Here is a 24564-nt window from a genome sequence, read left to right as displayed (position 1 = left end):
GATAATCTCATGAGATTCAATTTTATTTAATATCATTCAATACCAATAGTTTTTCTAACTTCAATGGATTGTGTGTTTTTATACATACTATATATATATAAGTTGGCATTCAACCCTCATATTGATCTTCAATTTAGATATCATTTTGTTCATTGTCTTTTTCTATCAATTAATGACTTAATATACTTGTATTCATTTTCAATTTTCATTTATTATTCAGCAAACATAACAAACCTTGTAAATTATTTCTAAATATTTATTGTATTAATTTTTAATTTTGGTTTCATATACATATAATTTTTTTTAATTTCTTATTGCAAATTTATTGATCTTTATTTTAGTACAAATAACATAATAATATTTTGTTGTTTCAAACTAAAAAAATAAATTATGTACTATTCAAAGAATATTGATTTTATTTTGCGAAAATATGCAAATAATTTTTAAAAAACATTTATTTAATAATCAAACTGATGATAAAGTTAAGTCCTAGTATCAGCATCTAAAAAGCTAAGATCATCACTCAAAAACTTATTGGAAAGGTTTAAAAGTTCCATCTTTTCTAGCAGCTTTGCGTGCTTCAAGTTGCTCAACAACAGATGGCTCGAGTTCGTTATCAGGTTTTTTACGAAGGTTATCCATATTAGACAAAACATAAGATGGGTAGGAAAGAAAACTTCCAACAATGAAAAGGTAAAGAGCAATTTTCTTCTAAAATAATTTATATGAATAAAAAAACAATTATAAACTTACGCTGTTTGAAATGTAACGCATTGGTGGAGTACTATCAACACCTTTGTGGATTTGACGTCTTACAGAAGAGGTAAGAGATTTGTTAGCCAAATTAATGGCAAGAAGAGAACGTCCAAACATTTTAGATCTAAAATAAAATGACAACAATGTTAAGAAAATATGTGACAAAGTTATTGAATTAACGGCTAATTAAACAAGACAATAAAAGTTTAACTAATATTTAAATTAATTAAATAGATGTTTTGGGAGAAAAAAAATTGAAAAAATTCATATAATCTTCTAAGAAATAAGAGAAAAAATGGAAGGTATCTGGATGAAAAAATTGCTACAGTTACAATGATATTATTCCAAGGTATACACGCATTTCGTTATAAAACAATTTTGGAAAAATGTCTTCAATTTAATTTAAATTTTTAATAATAATACAGCTTTGTTTAATAAGCATCAATGTAATTATTCCTTTTAATTAATATGCAATTTAGATGTATATAATTAAAATTTATTAAAGTTTATGAAACAAATTTAAAATTTCTTATTAATTATTAATCTTAGAAAAAAAAATTTATATAAAAGATGAGCAATTTTGTAGTTTTTAAAATGAATTTCTAAATGTTGTAAAAATGCCAAATAATATTATACATGAACTAATTTTTCTTCTTTCTTTTTTAATAATTGTTTTATTTATTCTACTTTATTTATTAAAATTACCCAAGGATGATCTAGTTGAAGGAAAATTTATCATATCAACTGATATTTTAAACAAAAAATATGAAGAAAGTTATTTTAAACTAAACAATAATTTAGATTTATTAACAACTAAAGAAGTAAATAGAACAAACGCTATAGATTGGCAATACCTAAAATAACTTTTTATATCATGGCTGTAAATGGAAGTCGGTAACAATTATTTTAAAAGTTTACAAAAAATTTAAAATAACTAGTTGTTTTTACAATAATACAAATTTTCAACCTTGTTTTTATATTTAATTAGTAATATGATATTTGAAATAAAATGTATTCATTTAATAATTTATCCTTGTTAATCTGTAATTATATTTTTAAATTAAAGATTTTTCAGATTAATTTTTATAAAGTCTTAAAAGCCGAAACCTAACATTTATTATATTTATAGATTATTTTATGTAAAATTAATGTAAATAATAACAACACACTTTTTAAAATTAAGTGCCTCATTTTACATTATTTTATTTTAATTAAAACATATCAGCATCAATCCTAAGTACAAAATAATTTATATTAAATTTATTTTTTCCTTTTGCATTTAAATTTAAATTTATCTTTATTACGTTTTTTTTTATTTATTAATGTATATAATTGAATTTTTTTAAAAAGCAACAGCGAAAAAATTATTTTATCAATAAAAATATGCATCACAAATAATTGTATGCTTTTTAGATAAACAAAATTCCAAAAATAAAAAACAACTCTTATTTGTTATTATATTTTTCATTCCTTTAAATATTAGCATATATATTAATATTTTGAAGTTGGTTAAATTATATTAAAATTTCAATATAATATTTTACTTTCTTTATTTATTTCATTGTCAAAAACTTGACATAAATTAATGATAAATGTAGTTTAAACGTCTATATTTTTCTATATTTAGTGTATAAGATTTAAACTTTCCAATTGTTTTCATCATCTAATTATATTTTCGTATATTGCAATTATTTGATTAGCCTATTTATTTAATACTTTCAATTCCTATTAATATTTTATACATATATAACGGCACTCTCAATTTAGATGATATGTAAATATTTGTTTTATAAATTTTTCTGCATTAAAAAAGTTTCCTGTCCACAAAATATGTATTAATTGTCGCGGTTTTTTTTAATGTGAAATCAATTGAAAAAAAAAGGCCACTATTTCACCTAGTATTTACTGACATTTTAGATAATAAGGCAAATATACAATAAAGTTTAATTGTACTGGTGTAAGTTAGTGATTGGCTAAAATCTTAGCAACCACGCCTTTTGGTAATTTATATATATATATTTTGTCGGTCATCAAGCCACGTCAGTATAAGTGTATAGAGTCCACGTCAGCGATCATTAGTAGCATAAAGAGGCTTTCTGGCCATATATGACATCAGTTATTGTACTCTCTCATATATATGTAGAAATATATTTTTTTTATAGTATAATCGTCATTATTATAATTACTATTACTTTATGATGCAATTTAACTTTGTTATATATAATTATTAAAATTAATTATTATATACTTTAATAAGTAATTTTTTTCTTTTTAGTGATGTTGTGGCATTCAAAAGCCTCATTAATTTCAATCTGTCTGTTATCAATCTTGTTAGTTCTTACTCTAGCTCCATATGGAAGAGTTTATGCTGATGATGATGTAGAAGAGGAAACTGTTGTTAATTCAAAGGTACCAAAAGGGACAGATCCTGAAACAATTCAAAGAGAAGAAGATATTAAGATTGAAGGATTAAATGCTGATCAGTTGAAAAAAATGAGACAATCATCAGAGAGACATGAATTCCAGGCTGAAGTTAATCGTATGATGAAGCTTATTATCAATTCATTATACCGTAACAAAGATATTTTCCTTAGAGAATTAATTTCAAATGGATCAGATGCTCTTGATAAGATAAGACTTCTTTCACTTACTGATTCCGCCGTTTTAGCTGCAACTGATGAACTTTCAATTAGAATAAAGGCAGATAATGACGCTAAAACACTCACTATAACTGATACTGGTATTGGTATGACTAAAAAAGATCTTATTAATAATTTGGGTACAATTGCACGTTCTGGAACATCTGAATTTTTATCTAAACTTATGGATGCCAAAACAAATCCTGAACAGCAAACTGATCTTATTGGTCAATTTGGTGTTGGTTTCTATTCAGCTTTCCTTGTTGCTGATAAAATTGTTGTCATCTCTAAACACAATGATGACAAACAACATATTTGGGAATCTGATTCTGCATCTTTCACTCTTACTGAAGATCCCCGTGGAAATACACTTAAAAGAGGTACTCAAATTATCCTCCATTTGAAGGAAGAAGCTTATGATTTCTTAGAACCAGATACTTTATCAAAACTTGTAACTAAATATTCTCAATTTATCAATTTTGATATCTTACTTTGGCAATCAAAAACAATTTCTGTTGAGGAACCAGCTGATGAAACAACAACTGAAGAACCAAAAAAAGCTGAAGGTGAAAGTGAAGGTGAAGAAAAGGAGGATAGTGATAAACCAAAAACAAAAGAAGTTCAAAAAACTGTTTGGGATTGGGAAAAAGTTAATAATGTTAAACCAATTTGGATGCGTAAAGCATCATCTGTTGAACCTGAAGAATATAATGAATTTTATAAAAGTATTAGTAAGGATACAGATGAACCCATTGCTCATGTTCACTTTAATGCTGAAGGAGAAGTTTCATTTAAATCTATTCTTTTTGTTCCCAAAAAAGCTCAACATGATATGTTCCAAAATTATGGAAAAGTTGTTGAAAATATTAAATTGTATGTTAGACGTGTTTTTATTACAGATGATTTCAATGACATGTTACCAAAATATCTTTCATTTATTCGTGGTATTGTTGATTCTGATGATCTTCCACTTAATGTATCACGTGAAACTCTTCAACAAAATAAACTTCTTAAAGTAATTAAAAAGAAACTTGTACGTAAAGTATTAGATATGCTTAAAAAAATGGATGAAGAGAAATATATTGAATTTTGGAGTGAATTTTCAACAAATATTAAACTTGGAATTATGGAAGATCCATCTAATAGAAATCGTCTCTCTAAACTTCTTCGTTTCCAATCTTCTAATGATGCTACCAAAGAAACAACTCTTAAAGATTATGTTGAAAGAATGAAAGAAAAACAAGAATCAATATTCTATGTTGCAGGAAATTCTCGTTCTGAAGTTGAATCTTCACCATTTGTTGAACGTCTTTTGAAGAAAGGTTATGAAGTATTATATCTTACTGAGCCAGTTGATGAATATTGTATTCAAAATATGCCAGAATATGAAGGTAAAAGATTCCAAAATGTTGCTAAGGATGGTTTAAAACTTGGTGATGGAGAGAAAGAAAAAGAAGCTCAAGCTGCTTTTGAAACAACTTTTGCTCCATTAACTAAATGGCTTAAAGAAACAGCACTTAAAGATTTGATTGAAAAAGCTGTTGTTTCACAACGTCTTGATAAATCTCCATCAGCTCTTGTTGCTAATGTTTATGGATGGTCTGGAAATATGGAACGTATAATGAAATCTCAAGCTTATTCAAAAACAAAAGATCCAATGAGTGAATTTTATGCCAGTCAAAAGAAGATCTTTGAAATTAATCCAAGACATCCAGTTGTTAAGGAACTTCTTCGTCGTGTTGAAACTGATGAAAAAGATGAAAGAGCTCTTGAAACAGCTTATCTTCTTTTTGAAACAGCAACTCTTAGATCAGGATTTATGATTCAAGATCAAGTAGGATTTGCAAAACGTGTTGAATCAATATTACGCAAAAATTTGGATGTTTCAATGGATGAACAAGTAGAAGAAGAACCAGATTTTGAATTAGAAGAAGATGACAAAGAACAAGCTAAAGAGGAAGAAACTGTTAAGGTTGAAGAAGAGCATAGCGAACTTTAAACTTAAAGTTTATCGCAAAAATCTCGAAAAAAAATACTTTTTTTTTTTACTTTGAGTTCTGGTCTTACAGATAATCATTCGCTAAATAGTAATTAAATAAAATGTTCCCATTTAATGTTCTTGTCTCTATACACTTATTTATTTTTTAACGGTTAGAAAAATAATAAATAATTTAATAAAGCATGACGTCTAATTTATTTTATAAAATTTTAATAATATTGTTTTCTTTTTAGAATAAAGAAAGTATAATTTTTTTTAAAGTATTCATTAATTTTTCTTTTATAAATCATCATTAAAATAACTATAAATCATAAAATGTAATGAAGCGTTAAAAATTGTGAATAAACTTATATTTTATTTTTTTTATAATCAAAAGGATTATAATATATATTACTTTAAACTTTATTATTACATTTTTAATAGGAATTTAATGATCAAAATGGAAATATTTAAAATTAAAGTGCATATATATTTATTATTTGAATATTTTATATATATATACCTTATCTTCTATAAATATATATTTTTTTTTTTATATGTCATATTTCTTTTTTAATTGTACATATTTATATGAACAAAATATATGTCTCATATATGTAAAAGAAAAATTCTTAATGTTTGAAAATTATCATTATATAGAAGATATTAATTATAGAGATTTAATTAAGTATAATTAAGAAATAATAATTACATCACTATTATTGTAATAATAAAGAAATGGTAAAAAAATTTTTATGCAAGCTTCTATTAATAAGGAATATATATAAAATTTAAAAATTTATCTAGAGACAACCATTAGAATTGTATTCATGAGACAATTAACAATCTTAAGATTTCGATAATCTTATTTTATTATATCTTTATTAAAGCATAATTTTGTTTTATTAAAAGGAATAAAATTGATATTTTTTTAAAAAATATTTTATATATAGTAAATATTATAAGAATTATTAAGAATTGAATAAATTAAAAATTGACAGAAGAAGTAACAATGATATTGTTATATTTTTATAATTTTAATCTGTCAGAATAGAATTATTTAAATATTTAATATCCTGTTGAAATATTACTACTGTTTCAAATAATAATTGTGTTAAAGATATTATAATAGGTTGTACTTCTTTTACAGAAAGACTAACTTTTTTTCTTCAATAATACTATTTTAATAATATATTTCATTGTTTCTTTTCTTTTATTTATATCACAATTTTTATTTTAAAAAAAACTGATTTTTTTTTAATTTTATATATATATTTTTTTATATATAAATTATAAAAATTATTTATATATTATCTTTGTCATATAAAATATAGTCTACGCAATATCTAAATTAATGTTAAATGTTTCCTAATCTTATTGCAATAAATGAGAAAATATTATATATTTATATATATATCTACAACTATTTAAAAAAATGATTTCTGCCGATACCTAAATATAATTTACACATACCATATATAATGTATTACGAAAAATGAATATATCACATAAAACTTTTTTTTCATCAACCCACATTTTCCCACACAATTTTTTTTTTCTTTTGTATTATACAATAAATTTTCACTATTAAAAGTTTATGTATCTAGATTTTGCAATCACTATTATAATATAAAATTTTTGTGCGCGGCGAAAATTTGTTTATTAAAATAAAAGATACATCTATGGCAATTTTAAAGATATAAATGTTAACATTTTTTTATTATTTTTTTTTTCTTTTTAATACCTATTTTTAAAAATTAACATATGTATTTTTGTTTATTTCATTATATATTCAATTCAATGGTTGTTATTTAATTTAAAATGTGTGAAGTTTTAATTTTTATATTCAATTTGATACTAAAGATAAACTATTTAATGATAATATATATTTTATTTTTTTTTTTGAATGATTTTTTTTTTCTTTGATTTATTTTATTTATTCACAATTCAACCTAACAATACTAATTTTTATTTCCAATAAAAATATTTTATCACATTCTGATTATAAATGTACTAGTATAAAAAAATAATGCTAAAAAAAAATAAAACTTTTTAATACAATATATATATATACTTTTTGAAACGCTTCAATGCATCATTGATAAAAATTTGTAATAAGAGTTATATTACTTGAAAATTAAAAATATTATAATGATATTATTTATTAAATAAAATAGTTATTTTATAAATTTTTTGGTATTTCACATATATATTTTTTATAATTGATAAAAGTATTACACAATTAAATCAAAAGGCATTTATTTGTGTATATATATTATTATAAATATATACTAATGCTTCTACATTACCCTTTTGTTTTCTTTTCTCTTCAGTGATCTTAATCATTTTTTTTTTAAAACTTATTTTAAATGCACTTTTCTTGTATAAATGAGAAATTATAAAGGATAATAAATACAAAACATTTTTTTATTAAAAAAAAAACTTATTTAATAAAAGAACCTATTTTGTTTTTATTGGTACATGACATTTCATTAAAATTATTTTTAGTATTAAAATGATTAAGATTAAAAGATAAAGCATGTATTTTTAAAGAAATGGTTCGAAGAAATAATATTATAATTTATAAGAATGTTAATATTAAAATCTAACTATTTTATTTTTTAATTTTATAAATTGAAAAAAAAGAAATTAAAATAAGGGATATTTTTAAATAAGATTATATAAATAAGCTATATTATTAACAATTAAAAACATATATTTTAAAATAAAAATGCTATTATTATTTGAAAATAAAATTTATCAAATAAACTGCCCTTTTTTTCAAGATAGGTATTTATTGTGTATGAAAATATTTGACTTAAATTGATTTTTCATCTTTTTTTATCCTTTTATTAATGAAATGTGTGATTTCCTTTCTAAAGTGATGTAAGAGAATACTGACCTTTATAATATTCACACATTATTGTTAACCCTTTTTTTTTTGTTTAATACAGTTTATTTAAAAACTTACTCTTTTCCTATTTTTCTAATATTTATTATTTATAATGATGTATATTATATTTATGAAACTATTTCTTATTATTTATCATCATATACTTTAATAAAAATACCATTAAAAATTATACACATTTTTTATTTTCTTTTTTTAATAATTTAATAATATTTTTACTTTTTAAATATTTACTTCATATTTTCTATTTTATATGGTTCATTGATTTAATACATTATTATAAATACTATTAACATTTTTTTAACTTTTTATTTATACTATTCCAAATATTTATTTTTAAATACTATTGAACAGTAATATTATGCCTAAATAATTTCAGGTAAATATATTTTTTTTTTATCATTCATACATATAACTTTTCTTCCTTTAAATATTATTATTTAAAATCATTTTTCACATAGAGTCATATTTTAAAAGTCTAACAAAATATATAATCTCATTTTAGTACTACATGACTCACCTTTGGCATGTTTTTATTATAATAACATTCATTGAGAAATATAACAACTTTTTTTTTTTTTTTAAAGCAAATAAGGCACCTACCAAAATTGTACTAAAAGGAAAATATAAGGTTGATAAAGTTAAAAAAAAAATTATTATATAATATTTATATAATTATTAATAAGGATAAAATTTATACAAATATATATATTTATTAACTTTTAATTTCTTATATATTTATAGATATCATTTTTAATTTGATGATATAATTTTAGCTGATATAATTATACCTTGTGAAATATTCTTGATATTATTTATAAATAAAAAAAAATTAATAATCTTTAGTTGGTTATCTTTTTATAAAAAAAAATATAATGTATAAATATATATACATATATAAATGTTAATGTTTCAAATAAAAATATTTATTTGAGAAGATCGTTAACAATTTATTTTTTTTTACAAGATTTTACCTTTTTAAAAGTTTGTGGTAAGGTAGAAGTTTTAAAGTAATAATATTATTGAATGTTATAAAGCAATGGTATAGTGATAAAAGTTTTTGCCATTTGAGTAAAATTATTTTTTTTCTTTTATTTCCTTTTAACAAAAAAATAAAATTTTTTTTAACGTATTATTTTTGATCTTTAATCTAACATTTAATTAAATATTTTTTTTTGTTATAAAAATAATTTTGTTAAAAAAATTTTAAAATATTATACTTCTAATTTTATGGAAATTATCATTTCTTATACATTTATATAATTATATCTATGATTTTAAGCTTGATTTAAATGCAAAACTTTTTCATAATATTATTTAATTTTGTTAAACATTTACTTTTAAATATATTTATTTTTTTTTCTATTAAATTAAAATATTTAAAAATTATAAAAATTGAAATATAATAAAGCTAACTAAATATATGACAATTTATTTATTATCATTTTGTCGCTTTTAGTATTTTTAACTTATAAAATATACCTTTATGTTATCCCATAAATGTTTCAAATTTGTAAATAAAAAAGAAAAATTTATTATTATTATTATAATAGAAAAAAGATATATTTAAAAGTATTTAAAATAAATATCATTTTTCCTTAACCTTCTTCAATGTATGTATCTTTTATTTAGTTAATGTTATAATAAATATTCAATAGAAACAAAAGATCAAGTTAAGACAATAAAATGTATTGTTTATTTCTTTTTCTCATCATTTTAAAAACTTTTTTTTTACCAAAACTGATTAATGATAAACCTCTTTATAAGTGACAATATTCTCATGCACTATCATTATTTATATAATTAATTATATTATTCTGTGTCATGATCTTTTTTCCTCTTTTTCTCTCTATATCAAAACCATCTTATTTCTATTATTCTACTTAATATGGTATATTAACTTTTAAAAGTTGTCTAAAGATATTGGGTTATTATAAAGATTTTACATGTCATTTTCATGCTTATTTAAAATTTTTATCTATTTCAATGAAGATTTATATAAATATTTTCTTAAAATTGTTGTTATAATATGTTTTGAAAATATATATTATAAAATTATAACATAAAAGATTAATTTTTTTTTTATATTTATTATAAATATCCTTAGTAGAGTATAGTCTTACATGGTAGATTTTGAAAATATTTAAATAAAATTATTAAATGTTAATTTTCTTATTACTTTGAGAATTTAATATTGTAAAACATTTTATTTTATCTTTTACGTCAGAAGATTTTTTATTGAATAAATTTTTATATATATAAAACTAATAACTAAAGAAGGTATCTAATACTTATTCATTTACTTCCTTTTCTCATTGATAATAATTTTTTTAAGTACAATTATTTGTAATTATATGGAAGAAGAATAAAATTACACTTAAAAAAGAATTTGTTATCTGGGAAAATAGTTTATCATCTTTTATTTGACTATTGAATGATTAAAAAATGTTTTTCTCATGCATTAAATTTATTTACCTTTTTTAATTATTTACATTCACAAAAATTTTTGCTTTATTCTGTTTTTATAAAAATAAAAAATAAAAAAATTTTTTTCTTCACAAACAACTTTTTATATAAAATCAACACATTCTTATGAGATCAACATATACAAAGTATTTTTTTTTATAATTTACTTATCATATATATATCTCTTTTAACAATGTCCCATTAATTTTTCAACTTTTATACATATATATGTATATATATTTATATATTCAATTTCCTTATGTATATGAATCATTTAAAAAAGAAAAATTTTATTTTTCATATTATTATAATAAGAATAATAATAAAAAATTCTCTTTTATATAATCATCCTCCATATTTTTGTCAATTTATTTTATGATCATAATATATTTAGTTATGTTTAATAATTACATATTTTAATAACAATCTTATAACTTTTTTTGTATATATATAAATGTATTATATATATTTTTTAGAAATAATTTGATACATGATTCATTATATTTTTGAGAAATGTTTCTATAAAATATAATAAAAAAAAATTTTTTAAATAATATTTGTTTAAAAAATCAAATATATTTATTATAAATGTTAAATTATTTTTTTATTTAATTACTATTCTTCCAATTAGAACATATATCTACTGATAAAGTATTAATACATTTTTTAAAAGTTTCCTCATTATATGCACTATCATTTCATCTAAATATTATTATCTACATCCAAACTGCAAACTCGTGGAAGAAATATAAATGTAGGGAAATTAATCATTCATACGACATAACAAAAAATTTCAATTAATTAAAAGTATCGGTAATTTTATTCTTTTTTTTTTAATAGCACACCACTTTAACACTTAATGTCTTTGTACTTTTCATTTTCTTTTCATTATTTACTAATTAATTTTATATAATTGTAAAAAAGTTTATTAATTGAAAACATATCTTTTTTATATATCTCCATTTATCTTTTCATTATTATTTTACATAAACTAAAAAATTTTTACATCTTATGAGTGTGTCTTAATTTACAGATGACCTCAATATAATACTAATAATAAATATTATTTTCACAATAAACAATAAAAAATTTTAAATGTTTTATTAAGCCTATCAACAAAACATTTTATTTAATTAATCGTTATTTTATCGTTTTGAGAAATAATATTAATAGTAAAAAAAAATTTTTTTTACCAATTAAAAAGTGTTAAAAAGTACTTATTTTAAGACATTTTGTGTTATTTCATCTAGATTTTGTTACATATTTAACAAAAATGTTGAAATTTTATACTTTTCTATTGAAAACAAATGATACCATTGTTTTTATTTACGGCACTCTTTATTTTATTGTAATATGATATCCTAATAAAATACCTTAATCAGGAGTAAGTATGATCATTGCTATTAAAAATATTATTTTCATCTATCGATATGATTTTTTGTTAAAAAATATATGATTTTTTATTTCTATTTTAAATTTTATTAAGAAAATTTAAAAAAAATAAATTAAATGATTTTTTTTTTCTTTTAAAGTTTAAACAGATGATTAAAAGAAAAAAAAAGTAAAAAAGTGTTTATCTAATTTTTATTTGTCATTAAAAGAAAAGATAATAAAGTTTTTTTTTAACATATTGTATAACAAAAAAAAAGTAAACAATAGTTTATGGTTATTAATATATATTTTTAATCTTTTATTGTAAATCCATATAAAATTATTACATGTTTTATGATTATAAATTTCAATCTATTTTACCTTCTCTCTCAACAAACATTTATATATATTATATAAATAAATATATTTTTCATCTTATTATTTTAAAATAAATGTACTTATTTTATTTATATTCGCTTATCATATTTTTGATATTACCATCTTTAAAATTTTTTAAATTGTTACTATTTTTTCTCATTAAAGGATACCTTTTATATTTCTTTCTCAGATTAAGTATCATCCAAAAATGATTAAAATTTCATGTATTATAGATAATATTATATTGTTTTACTTCCTTCATATTCCTTATCTACAATCGTATTTTTGCTAATCTTTAGCACATTTAATTTTAATGATAAGGATAATATTAAACAATTGTTCTTTTAAATTTTACCGATAATATAAATTATACTTTACTTATTATTTAATATTATAAAAACTTTAAAAAGTTATACTTTTTAATTAACATAAATTTAACCATAAATATATTTTCTTATATAATACCTACAATCATCATTTCGCTCAAATTTTTTTTTTTTTACAATAAAAGTGAATAACATTCATTATGACAAGTTATCCTTTTACATAATTTTACACGCACGCTATCATTTTAAAATTATTTCCGCCATCTCTTTTTAAACCTTGAAATTTTTATTAAAAAATATTATATATTTATTTATTTTTTCATTCAGTATTATATAACTACTACCTATATTGTCTAGTTTCTTTACAACAAGAAAAATTATTATTTTGTATAATAACTTTCTATCATTTTAAAAAGAAATACTTAATTTTACATCATTTTTTTTTGTTGATATAGTCATAAAATATTTTTAATAGTTAATATTTTAATGATAATTCAAGAGAACTTTTTTTATAAACACAAACTAAATTAAAAAAAATAAAATACTATTATTTTCATGTACTCAAATCAATTAGTTTTTGTAATAATATATTTTTAATATATTATAGTTCTTTTTACTTTTGTTATTCAAATAATTAACTATCCAAATATTTCACGTAAACTTCAAATCAAAATTATTAAATATTTTACTTTTTGATGGCAGAGAATAATAGAAAACAAAATATATATATATATATATAATATATAAAAGTATATTACAAAGATGCGTTTATTTGACATCCATTAATTTGACTTGAAAATACATCACCTAATTGTCCATGAGAAACTGTAATATGAAGAAATCACAATAAATTCTATAAAATAATTTTTTTTTTGTTATAGAAACAAGATATTATTTTTATTCCCACATTGCTTTTAGATTACTTTTCAAATATAAGTTCATCTTGATCTACATATCCTCCTTTCTTTTTCTTATCATCATTGTATAAAATATATATTTTTTAGTTTACCTATTCTATATTTTAAATTTAATATCTAACATTATCTACTATTTTTTTATCTAATAAACTCTATTAATTATTCCTAATATTAGGTAATAATTTTTATCATTTTAGTAGTTTAACTTTTAAAAAACTGATAACTAATGTACTTTATAATTGTTTACGTGAATCATACTTTTTAAATAGTTCCAATGACGCGGATAATATTATCAAATTATTCAAAAATTATATAAATAAGAAATTTTATAAGAAAATGAGTAGTTTTAATTTTAAACTTTATAACAAAATTGTAACATAAAAAAAAGGAATTTTAAATATTTATTTCTAATTAATGTGTGAAGACAATTTTTTAACATTTACTATTAAAAAAATTAAAAGTACAATTATAATTTCTATTTTAAAATTTTAAAATTATTGTCTCTTTTTTTTTCGGGATATTAGATTAGATGATACCCCTATCACCTATATTGAAATTTTATTTTGATATTTTGTTTTTAAAAGTTTAAAGTTTTGAGAAAATATATTTCTTAACAAAACTATAATTTTTTTTTTCATTATTTATAATACGATTTTTATTCATGAATGCGTGAATAATTTATGATCTTTTATTTAAAAAAAAAAAAAAAAGAAAAAAAAAAAAACAAATCATTTCCTCCTACGTTATGATGACAAATTTACATCAATTTTTGCGTGTCTCTTACTACATAAATACTTTTAATCATTTTTCTTTACAGAACATCTTTTTCCGCATGCTAGATTTTGTTATTTTATTATACTATTTTGTTTAAGATAAAAGAAATTCTATTATTAATATTTAAATTGATTTTAATTAATAACAATTACTTTATTTAATCTATTAATATGGATTCATCATCAGTAAAATCAGTTGATCTTTCACTTGATCTTACTCAAGAACCCTTAACATCAAAAAAAGATCCTTTTGCTTTCTTTAAAGCTGCTTGTAATATGGTCGAGTTGGATAAATCATTAACAACAAATCAAAATTTTAATACTAATAATAATTCATCACCAGATACACAAACTGATCAAGAAAATAATAATAAAAATATATTTCCATCCATATCTTTAACAACAACACCTATACTTCCATCATCAAATAATTTTGATTTACAAGCTGCTGCAGCAGCAATATTTAGTATGCCACAATTAATGCAAAAATTAACAGCTAACACATCAGCATCATATTTAGCAGCATTACAAGCAACTGTTGATGCAAGTGAAATTCTTACACCACCACCACAAAAAAAAATGTGTTTGAACAGTGACATTCAACAATTATCAAAATTTGATAGTGTATCAAAAAGTTTAAGTTCAATATTAAATAAAAATATTGATTCTATTGGAAGTAAGTTTTAAATTATTGAAATTAATATAAAAAAATAATATCTATACATAATTATATCATATAATCTTGGTTCCATGCACTTTGTAAATTTTCTTTAACTAAAAAAAAGAATTTTTAGCTAAAAAAAGTATTTTTTTTTTCTAATATTAATAGTTTTCCCTAATACATAAATATATATTTTATTTTAAAAGGTTTTTTTTTTTTTAATTTAATATATATAAATGTAGAAAATGTAAATTGACTACTTTTTAGAATATTGTATAAAGATATTAAAATATGTTATTAAACAATATTTTAAACTCGTGAGAACAAAAATTGTTATAAAATATAAAAATGGCAAATATAGGTACTTAGAAATATCAAAATAACTATTACAGGTAGTTTAATATCTTTCTTAATTAAAAAAAAATAAGACAAAATTTTTTTTTGTTAAATTTTTTTTACTAGGTAAAGAGAAGTATGATATTTGTAATAACTTTTAATGTTTACTGTTTTATCAATATACCATCTATCACTCTCCCTATTATTCTTCTTGATGTTTCGCCTATTAGGAAAAACAAATATTCAAACATATTCTCACGGCAGGTTAACTAAGAATATGTCTTGATAGTACGGTTAAATTTTTATTATATTATAGTTATATATTAAATAATCCTTTTTATTTTCTTTTATTATTCTTAAAAGCCAATTATCACTTTTGAGGGAGAAGACTAGTTATAATATATAGAAAAATTAATCAAAATTTATGATTAACTGTTTAATAAATATTGTTTAGTTATACAATGGTTTTAGTAAAACTAATAATTTCATCCTTTATTGGTTATTTATATATATATTAATGTATTTGTCCAATTTATGAATCTTTATGAACATCAAATACTTATCTTCAACAATTTCTTTTCTTTTTTTTTCTATTATTTTTAAAAAAAAAAAGAAATTACCAATCATATAATTTGACTATTTTTATAATATTTTTTTTTCATAAATCAATGATATAATAATAATAATAATAATAATAATAATAATAATAATAATAATATAACTTGTATAGATCTTCCCATTTTATTTAAAAGAAAAATTTATTTAAATTATACTTATAAGGACACTTTATTTAATACCAACCTTCTTTGGATGTATATAAATGATTCTTATACTTTATTAGCTTCTGCCAGCCTACCATCCTATTGGTTGAGACTAACTTGATATACAACAAGAATATATTCCCTCATTTAACATTATATATCCCTCAAAAACTCCAACCCCTTTTACTAAACTTATCAGTAACTGTAGCTGACTTGTTACGTTCTCTTCATTTAAACGGTTTCCAACAAATCTTCGTGTGAAATTCAGATAATTTCTTACTTTTAAGATATAAGATATTAGTATATGTTTTGTGGCAATAAATCGGCTTTTTAGTAGTTACTTTTTTTAACCATTTCAATTTTATATTCAATATATTTAAACTGTTTAAGTTTAAATATTTCATTTTTAGTATATTTTTACATATTTTCCAAGAAAAAAAAAATAAATTTTGGAAAAGACCGTTAAAAGGTAACAAATATTAACTAGTTACAAATTATATTATCAGCCTGTGGGACTATTGCTTTTGAAGATTCCCATCCCACACTACTCTTTGTAGTCTTTACTCACAAGACTTTCTTTGAGGAATCTTCAAAGTTCCCATACCATCCTCCATCTCAATTGTTACAAAAAGTATTAAAAAAAAGATGGACTACTCAAACGTTGTGAATTCTGCTGGCGGAATTACATCACCCCAGGAATCTGCTTTACTTAATCTAACTTGTCTTAGTAATACAACTTCAAATCTAATAACAGATATTTCAAATAATGATTCTCACCTATATTCATCTAATAATAATTTTTCTAAAACATCCCTATCTACTGATAACAATGCAAAAAGTATTGCAGCAGCACTTGCTGCAGTATCAACCGGTAAAATTGGTACTGCCACAAATTCATTAACCCAAAGATATCATCCATACCAAAGATCTTCACATAATGATCCATCCGCTTTTTTATATAATCAACCATCATTATGTTTATCACAAACATATAATGATTCACCAACCCATTTACATCAAAATTCATCACTTCATAATCAAAATTCTTATGGTGGACCAACATATGATCCTTGTTATTATTATAATAATCAACAAGGACAAACAAATTGTTATATAACACCTAGCCCTAATCAAAATTTATATTCATCATCTTCAGCTGTTGCTGCAGCATCTTCTCTTGTTTGGCCTAGTGGTGTACCAAATACAAATAGTTTGACAGATTCATCTAATATTGGTGGTAATTATGGTCATTGTTATAGAACACAAACACATGGAATGTCAGGATTATATGGTATAAATTTATATAATATAAAAAAAAAATTATTTAAATTAAAAAAATTTATATATTAATAATAATTAACAAATTCATATTATCATATTTATTTTTTTTTAACATTATTTTTAGATTTTTCACATTCAATAACAACATCATCAGCTGTTGGTCCTGTATTTCCAGGTGTAAATCATCATCAAGATACATTATCATCAGCATATGGGTTAATTCCTAATACAAATTCTGGATTTCCTCCAAATAATATTCCAATACATATAGCAATATCAAATCCTCCAATTTCATTAAGTAAAGAAAGAATGACTGAATATTTACAAAATCGTGAAAAATATGATTGTAAAATTATAATTTATCATGCAAAAGTTGCGCAAAAATCATATGGAAATGAAAAAAGGTATATTACTATTACTATTAAAAATTTTACTTTCTTTACATAAGTAATTTATTATAAAATTACAGTATCTTTTTTAAAGATATTTCTAGCTATATATATATATATATGTATACATGTATATTATGTATGTATATGTCTATTTATTTTTTTTAGTATATTCTTCTATATATTTTATTAAATTATTATATTATATATTGTTGGATAAGTCAATATTTTAATTTATATAGTTACATAATTTAGTTAATCTTTTCATCAATTAAATACAGTAACTTTTTATATTTTATTTTTAAAATGTTTTATCAACTTTACATAATAAAAACAGCTGACGGTTAGAAGTTATTGTTAAACAATATGTAACTATATTTTAAGTATATCTTATGTAAAGAATTATTATAAATACTAATTTGGAAGACAATATATTAGCTTTATGGGAAATTCTAATTACTAAGTAAACTTGAGATTATTAAAGTAACTATTTGTATGGATCTTTTATTTTTATTCATATATATATATCAGTCCACTTAATAGGCAAAGAAATGTAAGATAAGAGGTAACTATTAGAATAGTATAATAAAGTGGGCTCATATTAAGAATAGGAAAAAAAAAAAATTTTCCTTCTTGATACAGTTTGTCCTTCTACTTTTACTTATATCCTTTAATTGATGATTCATGTATGATTGTATTACATAAGAAATAATGTACACAAATTAAGAAAGCATATGACATTAAAGATTAGGCCATTTACTTACTTAAGCTGTTGATAACAGTTGTTAATATATGTATATATAAAAGTATCCAACATATTCTTCATAGTACGTTAGTTAATGAGTTATTAATTATAAAGTTGTAAATAAAAGTATATATTAATGAAAAACATAAGATATTTGTATGTTTCTTTTTATTGTAAGGACACATAATCAAATAAGATAATAATATTATTATTATTAATATTGAAAGGTAAATTTGTATTTAAGAACAGTTGGTTAGATCAAATAACAATTAAACTTCAATTTATTTGATATACTAACATTACCTTTAATCATATCAAAAGAAGCGCAAAAAATTGATCAAATTGTTGTATTTAACTTTACCATGCTAACTTGACATCTATATAACCATTAAGATATATATCAATGTGTGAAAAGCTTTCGTAATTTCATTGTAAAAACTTCTTCACATCAAAATATTTCCTTTATATTATCCGATTGTAGTGATTTATAGATATTACTTATATATCCAATTTTATTTACTCTTTTATCACTTATCTTCACACTTGTAATTTTTTAAATATTCTTAAGTTTTATATTATTAATACATTATTATAAAGAAGAAATATATTTTAAAATATCGTATGCCTACTTTTTGAAAATAATTTAAATAAAAATTATATTTTAAGGGATTAAAAAGCAATTAAAAATATCTATATTATTATTAATTTTTAATTATATAAGAAAGATACAGTAATAATAATAATAATAATAATAAATATAGGCAAAATATATTTTTCTTTAACTAATTTCTAATTAACACACCTGAAATGATAATAAACATAGGGAATAATATTACTTCCTAAATAAAAAGGTTCTATTACAAATAATTGTTTATTTATATTTTATATGATATATAGAAATTGTATGGGAAAAATAATAAAATAAATTTCTCATGAATGGGAAAATTTTTTAACAAAATCACATCAATAATTGGTGTTTGGCAAATTTTAAAATAGACAAACAAAATATTATATTATTTGTTTTTCAGATTTTTTTGTCCACCACCATGTATCTATTTAGAGGGAGATGGTTGGAAATATAAAAAAAGACAAGTTGAAGAATTATATAGAAAATATAAAATGATTCGTGGTCAACAAAATGTTGTTATGACTGATCATGAAAAAGTTATGGATCAATTAGCATCAGATTTAGTTGCATTTATTGGTATTGGTTCACCATCAGAACAAGAAAAACAACAATTAGATTTAAGTAATGGTAAAGATTACTGTGCAGCTAAAACATTATATATAAGTGATAGTGATAAAAGAAAGTATTTTGAATTGTCAGTACAATTTTTTTATGGTTCTGGTTATGATATTGGTACTTTTTTGTCACAAAGAATAAAAGTTATAAGTAAACCTTCTAAAAAGAAACAATCAATGAAAAGTTCTGATTGTAAATATCTTTGTATTGCTTCTGGAACTAAAGTTGCATTATTTAATAGATTAAGATCACAGACTGTCTCTACAAGATATCTTCATGTAGAAAGTTCTAATTTTCATGCTTCTTCAACTAAATGGGGTGCATTTACTATTCATCTTGTTGAGGGTGATGTAACTGATGCAGATGCTAATGATTTTAGAGTTAAAGATGGTTTTGTTACTTATGGGTCTATTATAAAACTTGTTGATAGCGTTACTGGATTATCATTACCGAGTCTTGTATGTTATTAATATTATTTTTTTTTTATAATATTTTTTATTTTACAGAAAATACGTAAAGTAGATAAACATCATGTTATATTAGATAGTACTTCTCAAGAAGAACCTGTTAGTCAATTACATAAATGTGCTTTTCAAATTATTGGTACTGAAAAGACGTATATTTGTTTATCACATGATAGAATCATTCAACATGAGGTATATTTTTTTATATTAATAAATTTAATTATAAAAAAAAAAATTTTTTTTTCTAGGCTACAATTGTTGATAGTACTCGTCATCAGATAAATGATGGTGCTGCTTGGACAATAATTTCAACAGATCAAGCAGAGTATACATTTTTTGAAGCAATGGGTCCTGTAGCTGATCCAATAACTCCATGTCCAGTTATAAATAGTATAGATGTTATTGGTGAAGGAAATTGTCCAAGAATTGAAATAACAGGAATAAATTTTTCACCAAATCATAAAATATGGTTTGGTTCAACTCCTGTAGATACAATTTATAGATCAACTGAACGTATTCTTTGTATGGTTCCACCATTAGAAGCTGTCTCATTAGAATGGTGTAGAGAAATTGGTAAACAAATTGTTGTTCCTGTTAATTTAGTACGTGATGATGGTGTTATTTTTGGAAGTAAAGCAACATTTACATATAAAACTGAAAATATTTCACCAACAATTGGAAAACTTCATCATTCTATTAATTGTAAAACTGAATATTGATAATCAAAAATAATATTAGTATATGAAAATTTCAATTTATTTTTAATTATTATTCATACAAATTGGGATTTCTTGTATTTATATAGACAGTATATACATATATATACTGTATATACCATTTGAAACAGATATTTTTTAATTATGAAAATGATTATAAAAATTAAAATTATTACTTTTTCTAGTCAAAAAAAAATTTTTTTTATTATTAATTTGTCGATATATATATAAGCTAATTTTTATATATCTGTCGCAATAAAATATTAATTTAGGATAATTGAATTTTCTTTTATATATTTTATTATAATGTTTACATAATTTGTATAAAAATAAAGCTCAACAATTTTTAATCATTTGTAAAATTAAAACTTTATCATTCTTGAATAAAATTTTAGTAAAAATATATTAATTTTTTTTTTAAATTTAATATTAATTATAAATTAATTGATATTGATAGATTTTATATATATTACATTGTACTGATTAATTATTTTATTATAAAACTAGACATTTTTTAATTAAAAAATATAACTTTGAAAATTGAATGAAAAATTTATTTTAAATATTGTATTATGTAGTTATATATAAAATTTTGTAAATATTACCTTTGCAATTATTATGTTGATAAAATTAAATTTTTTACTTTTTGTAAAAAAATTTTTTTTAGTTTGTATAATAAAAACAAAATTAATATAAAATAAAACAAACAATTAATATATAAAAAAAAACCTTGAATTTGTAATTAAATATAATTTGTTAAAATTATTTTTTATGTTAATATTTAAAAATAATGTTATCATATATATTATATTTGTTAAAACATTTTCAACTATTTAGAAATAATAAAAATAATTTTCATTTGATTATATATAAAAAAAACGAATTATATATCATAAAATCTTATCCTCCTTTTATTTTTCTTTTAAATACAACATAAAATTAAATAAAATTTAACCATCAAAAATAATGATTATTAATTTATATTTATTTTTTTTATAATTTCTCTTGTTTCAATACCAAAATCTTATTAAACTTTCATAATAATTAAAATATAAAATGATATAATAAACGTATTTTAAAATTAATCATAAAAAAAATGTAATATTTTATTATTTTAACAAGATAAAATGGTTATTTGATGTTAACACTAATAATTAAATAAAAATATAATATTTATTGCATATTTATTAAATTTTTTTTGCATGTAAGTATTTATACCATTACTTTTATAGCTAAGTTGCCTAATAAAATATTTTATTCTCTAATTCTTGCAATTTTTTTTAATACATTTATGATTATATCAACAAAAAAAACATACTGAAATTTTCATTATTAAACTACAAATATTTAATAGAAAATTTTTAAATAAGAAATAGAAATATGGTAAAATAATTTTTTAATCAATGTTAAAGAAAAGTAAATTTTGACAACAAGAATTGTTATTAAGATTTAAATTTTATATTTTAAAAAATAGATACAATTGTGTTTTCTTTTTTTTTACTTCCAAAAAGTGAATACTTTTATCTTGATCAAAGATAATTATTTAAGATCTTGTTTTAGTCAAATTTGTTTATAAAAATTCATATTTTTTATTAATATTTTTACTATAGAATGTTTTAGTATAATAAAAAATGTATGTACGCTATTACTTATTTTTTTTAACTTTTTCTCAAATTGCAAAATGTGATTTTTAATTATATATTTAATCAAATTATCAATTAACTTTTAATGTAATCGCTTTATAGAAATAATGATATGATTGATTATTTATAATTTAATTTCTTTATTAAAAATGTATGTTTACTATTTAATCTTAAAATTTTTGATGCATTACAACAGTATAAATAATACATAATAATAATAATTTATAACATTTAGTAAAATTTTTGAAAAATATAACTAGAAAAAAAAGGGAAATTTTATTTTAATATCTTTTGGATAAATAAATTCATGTAGACATTTCTAATGTATTGTGTTAATAATAAATTTATCTAATGTCTCTTGTGTGGTAAACTAAAAATTTGCTATTACCATATTTAAAAATCTCATAAAATTTGAAATTTAAAAATCAAATTAATCCTATATTAATAATATTTTAAACTAACCAATTTTTAAAATTACCAATTTTAAATGTGCTTAGATCTTGAAGAAAATGAAGTAAACCCAATATAAAATTTAGAAGAACAATGTAGTTGTTAAATAAATATTATTATTTTATCATTAAATTTTACACTCTTTTATTATAAAACATTTATTTAAAATATAATTTATTGACTTAAATATTAAATAAATGATTAAAAAATATGTTTTTTTTTTGGAAAAATATTAAAAAAATATTAGTATATCTTAATCAAGAATAATTTAAATATAATAAATTATTTTTAAAAAATAATAAATACATTTAAAAGAAATAAAAAAAAATTATTTATTTTATCAAACATAAGTTTATTTAACATTTTTTTTATCAAATTTATATTATTTTTTAATAGAAATACATATAGATAGTTTTAAAATGTACATTTTTTTTCTGTGTTTTAAAACAACTAGATAACGTACTTTTTTGTACTTGTTCACAAAATAATATAAACTTGATAATCATGTTTATTTAAAAATATATTATGCAATATTTAAATTTACGATAAGATTAATTTTAAATTAATTTGTTTTAAGAATGCAAGAATATTATTAATAGTTATAAATAAAAATCATAATAAATGTATAAAGCTTAATAATATAATTTTAGATAAAAAAGATAAAATCAAGATTTATTGTTCTTTAAAACCATCATAAAAAAAAGATTAATAAAATCTCCATTTTTATATATTGACATTATTTTAGTAGAAAACATTCCAGAAATTTCAAAATCGTTTCCTACAGCTTTGGATTACATAAATCCATTATTAAATAATATGGATCATCATTACATTCTTTTAATGATTTTTTATTCATTTGAATTATTTGTGAACTACTACCAACATCTGTCATACTAAATATTTTTTTCAAATGAGCCAACAGAAGCTAATATTATTTAACCATTAAGTATTTTTGATGGCAAAATTAGATTCAGTTGTAATTGGTCTACCAAGACCGACACCATCTGTAGAGCAAAATTCAATACTTGATATTATTCTTTTAATTGTTTTAAAATCTCCAGTTAGATAAACTTTTGCGTTCTTAACTCTTCTCTTAATTGATTTATCAAAAACTGCAAAAAAAAAACTTTTTTTGTTAAATTTTTTGAACATTCTATGAGAAACTTTTCATATGTATAATCACTTAATTCAATTAAATCAAATCCTATTTTATCTAACTTTTTAACAATCTCTACAGCTTTATCATTTTTTTAACTTTCATTTTAAAATGTTACAGAATTTAATTTAATTCCTATTACAAAATCTGTATCTGAAGAAACTCTTCTTCTAATTTCATTAAAAATTTTAACAATAAATCCTC

The 24564-nt window shown here is 20.2% G+C and overlaps 4 protein-coding genes across 4 annotated transcripts; 2 read left to right on the top strand and 2 right to left on the bottom strand.

The window, feature by feature from the left end:
* Nucleotides 1-531: 531 nt before the first annotated feature.
* Nucleotides 532-873, bottom strand: SRAE_X000029100 (Hypothetical protein; the record flags this gene model as incomplete). The annotated part of the gene is made up of 2 exons (XM_024644619.1): nt 532-711; nt 754-873. The coding sequence occupies 2 exons, from the start codon at nt 871-873 to the stop codon at nt 532-534; spliced, it is 300 nt and encodes a 99-aa protein (XP_024510159.1).
* Nucleotides 874-3033: 2160 nt separating this feature from the next.
* SRAE_X000029000 (Glycoprotein 93) lies at nt 3034-5394 on the top strand (the record flags this gene model as incomplete). Its single annotated transcript, XM_024644617.1, has 1 exon — nt 3034-5394. One exon carries the CDS (start codon nt 3034-3036, stop codon nt 5392-5394), a length of 2361 nt encoding a protein of 786 aa, XP_024510158.1.
* Nucleotides 5395-14686: 9292 nt separating this feature from the next.
* On the top strand, nt 14687-21114 carry SRAE_X000028900 (p53-like transcription factor, DNA-binding domain and Immunoglobulin-like fold domain and Immunoglobulin E-set domain and Beta-trefoil DNA-binding domain and LAG1, DNA binding domain-containing protein; the record flags this gene model as incomplete). Its single annotated transcript, XM_024644616.1, has 6 exons — nt 14687-15191; nt 16857-17564; nt 17679-17958; nt 19717-20389; nt 20438-20587; nt 20644-21114. 6 exons carry the CDS (start codon nt 14687-14689, stop codon nt 21112-21114), a joined length of 2787 nt encoding a protein of 928 aa, XP_024510157.1.
* Nucleotides 21115-24146: 3032 nt separating this feature from the next.
* On the bottom strand, nt 24147-24465 carry SRAE_X000028866 (Aldolase-type TIM barrel domain-containing protein; the record flags this gene model as incomplete). The annotated part of the gene is given in 4 exon segments (XM_024644615.1): nt 24147-24316; nt 24332-24357; nt 24369-24433; nt 24460-24465. 4 exon segments carry the CDS (start codon nt 24463-24465, stop codon nt 24147-24149), a joined length of 267 nt encoding a protein of 88 aa, XP_024510156.1.
* Nucleotides 24466-24564: the final 99 nt, after the last annotated feature.

The sequence above is a fragment of the Strongyloides ratti genome (genome assembly GCF_001040885.1).
Source record: "Strongyloides ratti genome assembly S_ratti_ED321, chromosome : X".
Lineage (NCBI taxonomy): Eukaryota > Metazoa > Nematoda > Chromadorea > Rhabditida > Strongyloididae > Strongyloides > Strongyloides ratti.
Note: the sequence above shows the minus strand (reverse complement) of the source record. Positions and strands in the feature narration are given on the sequence as shown.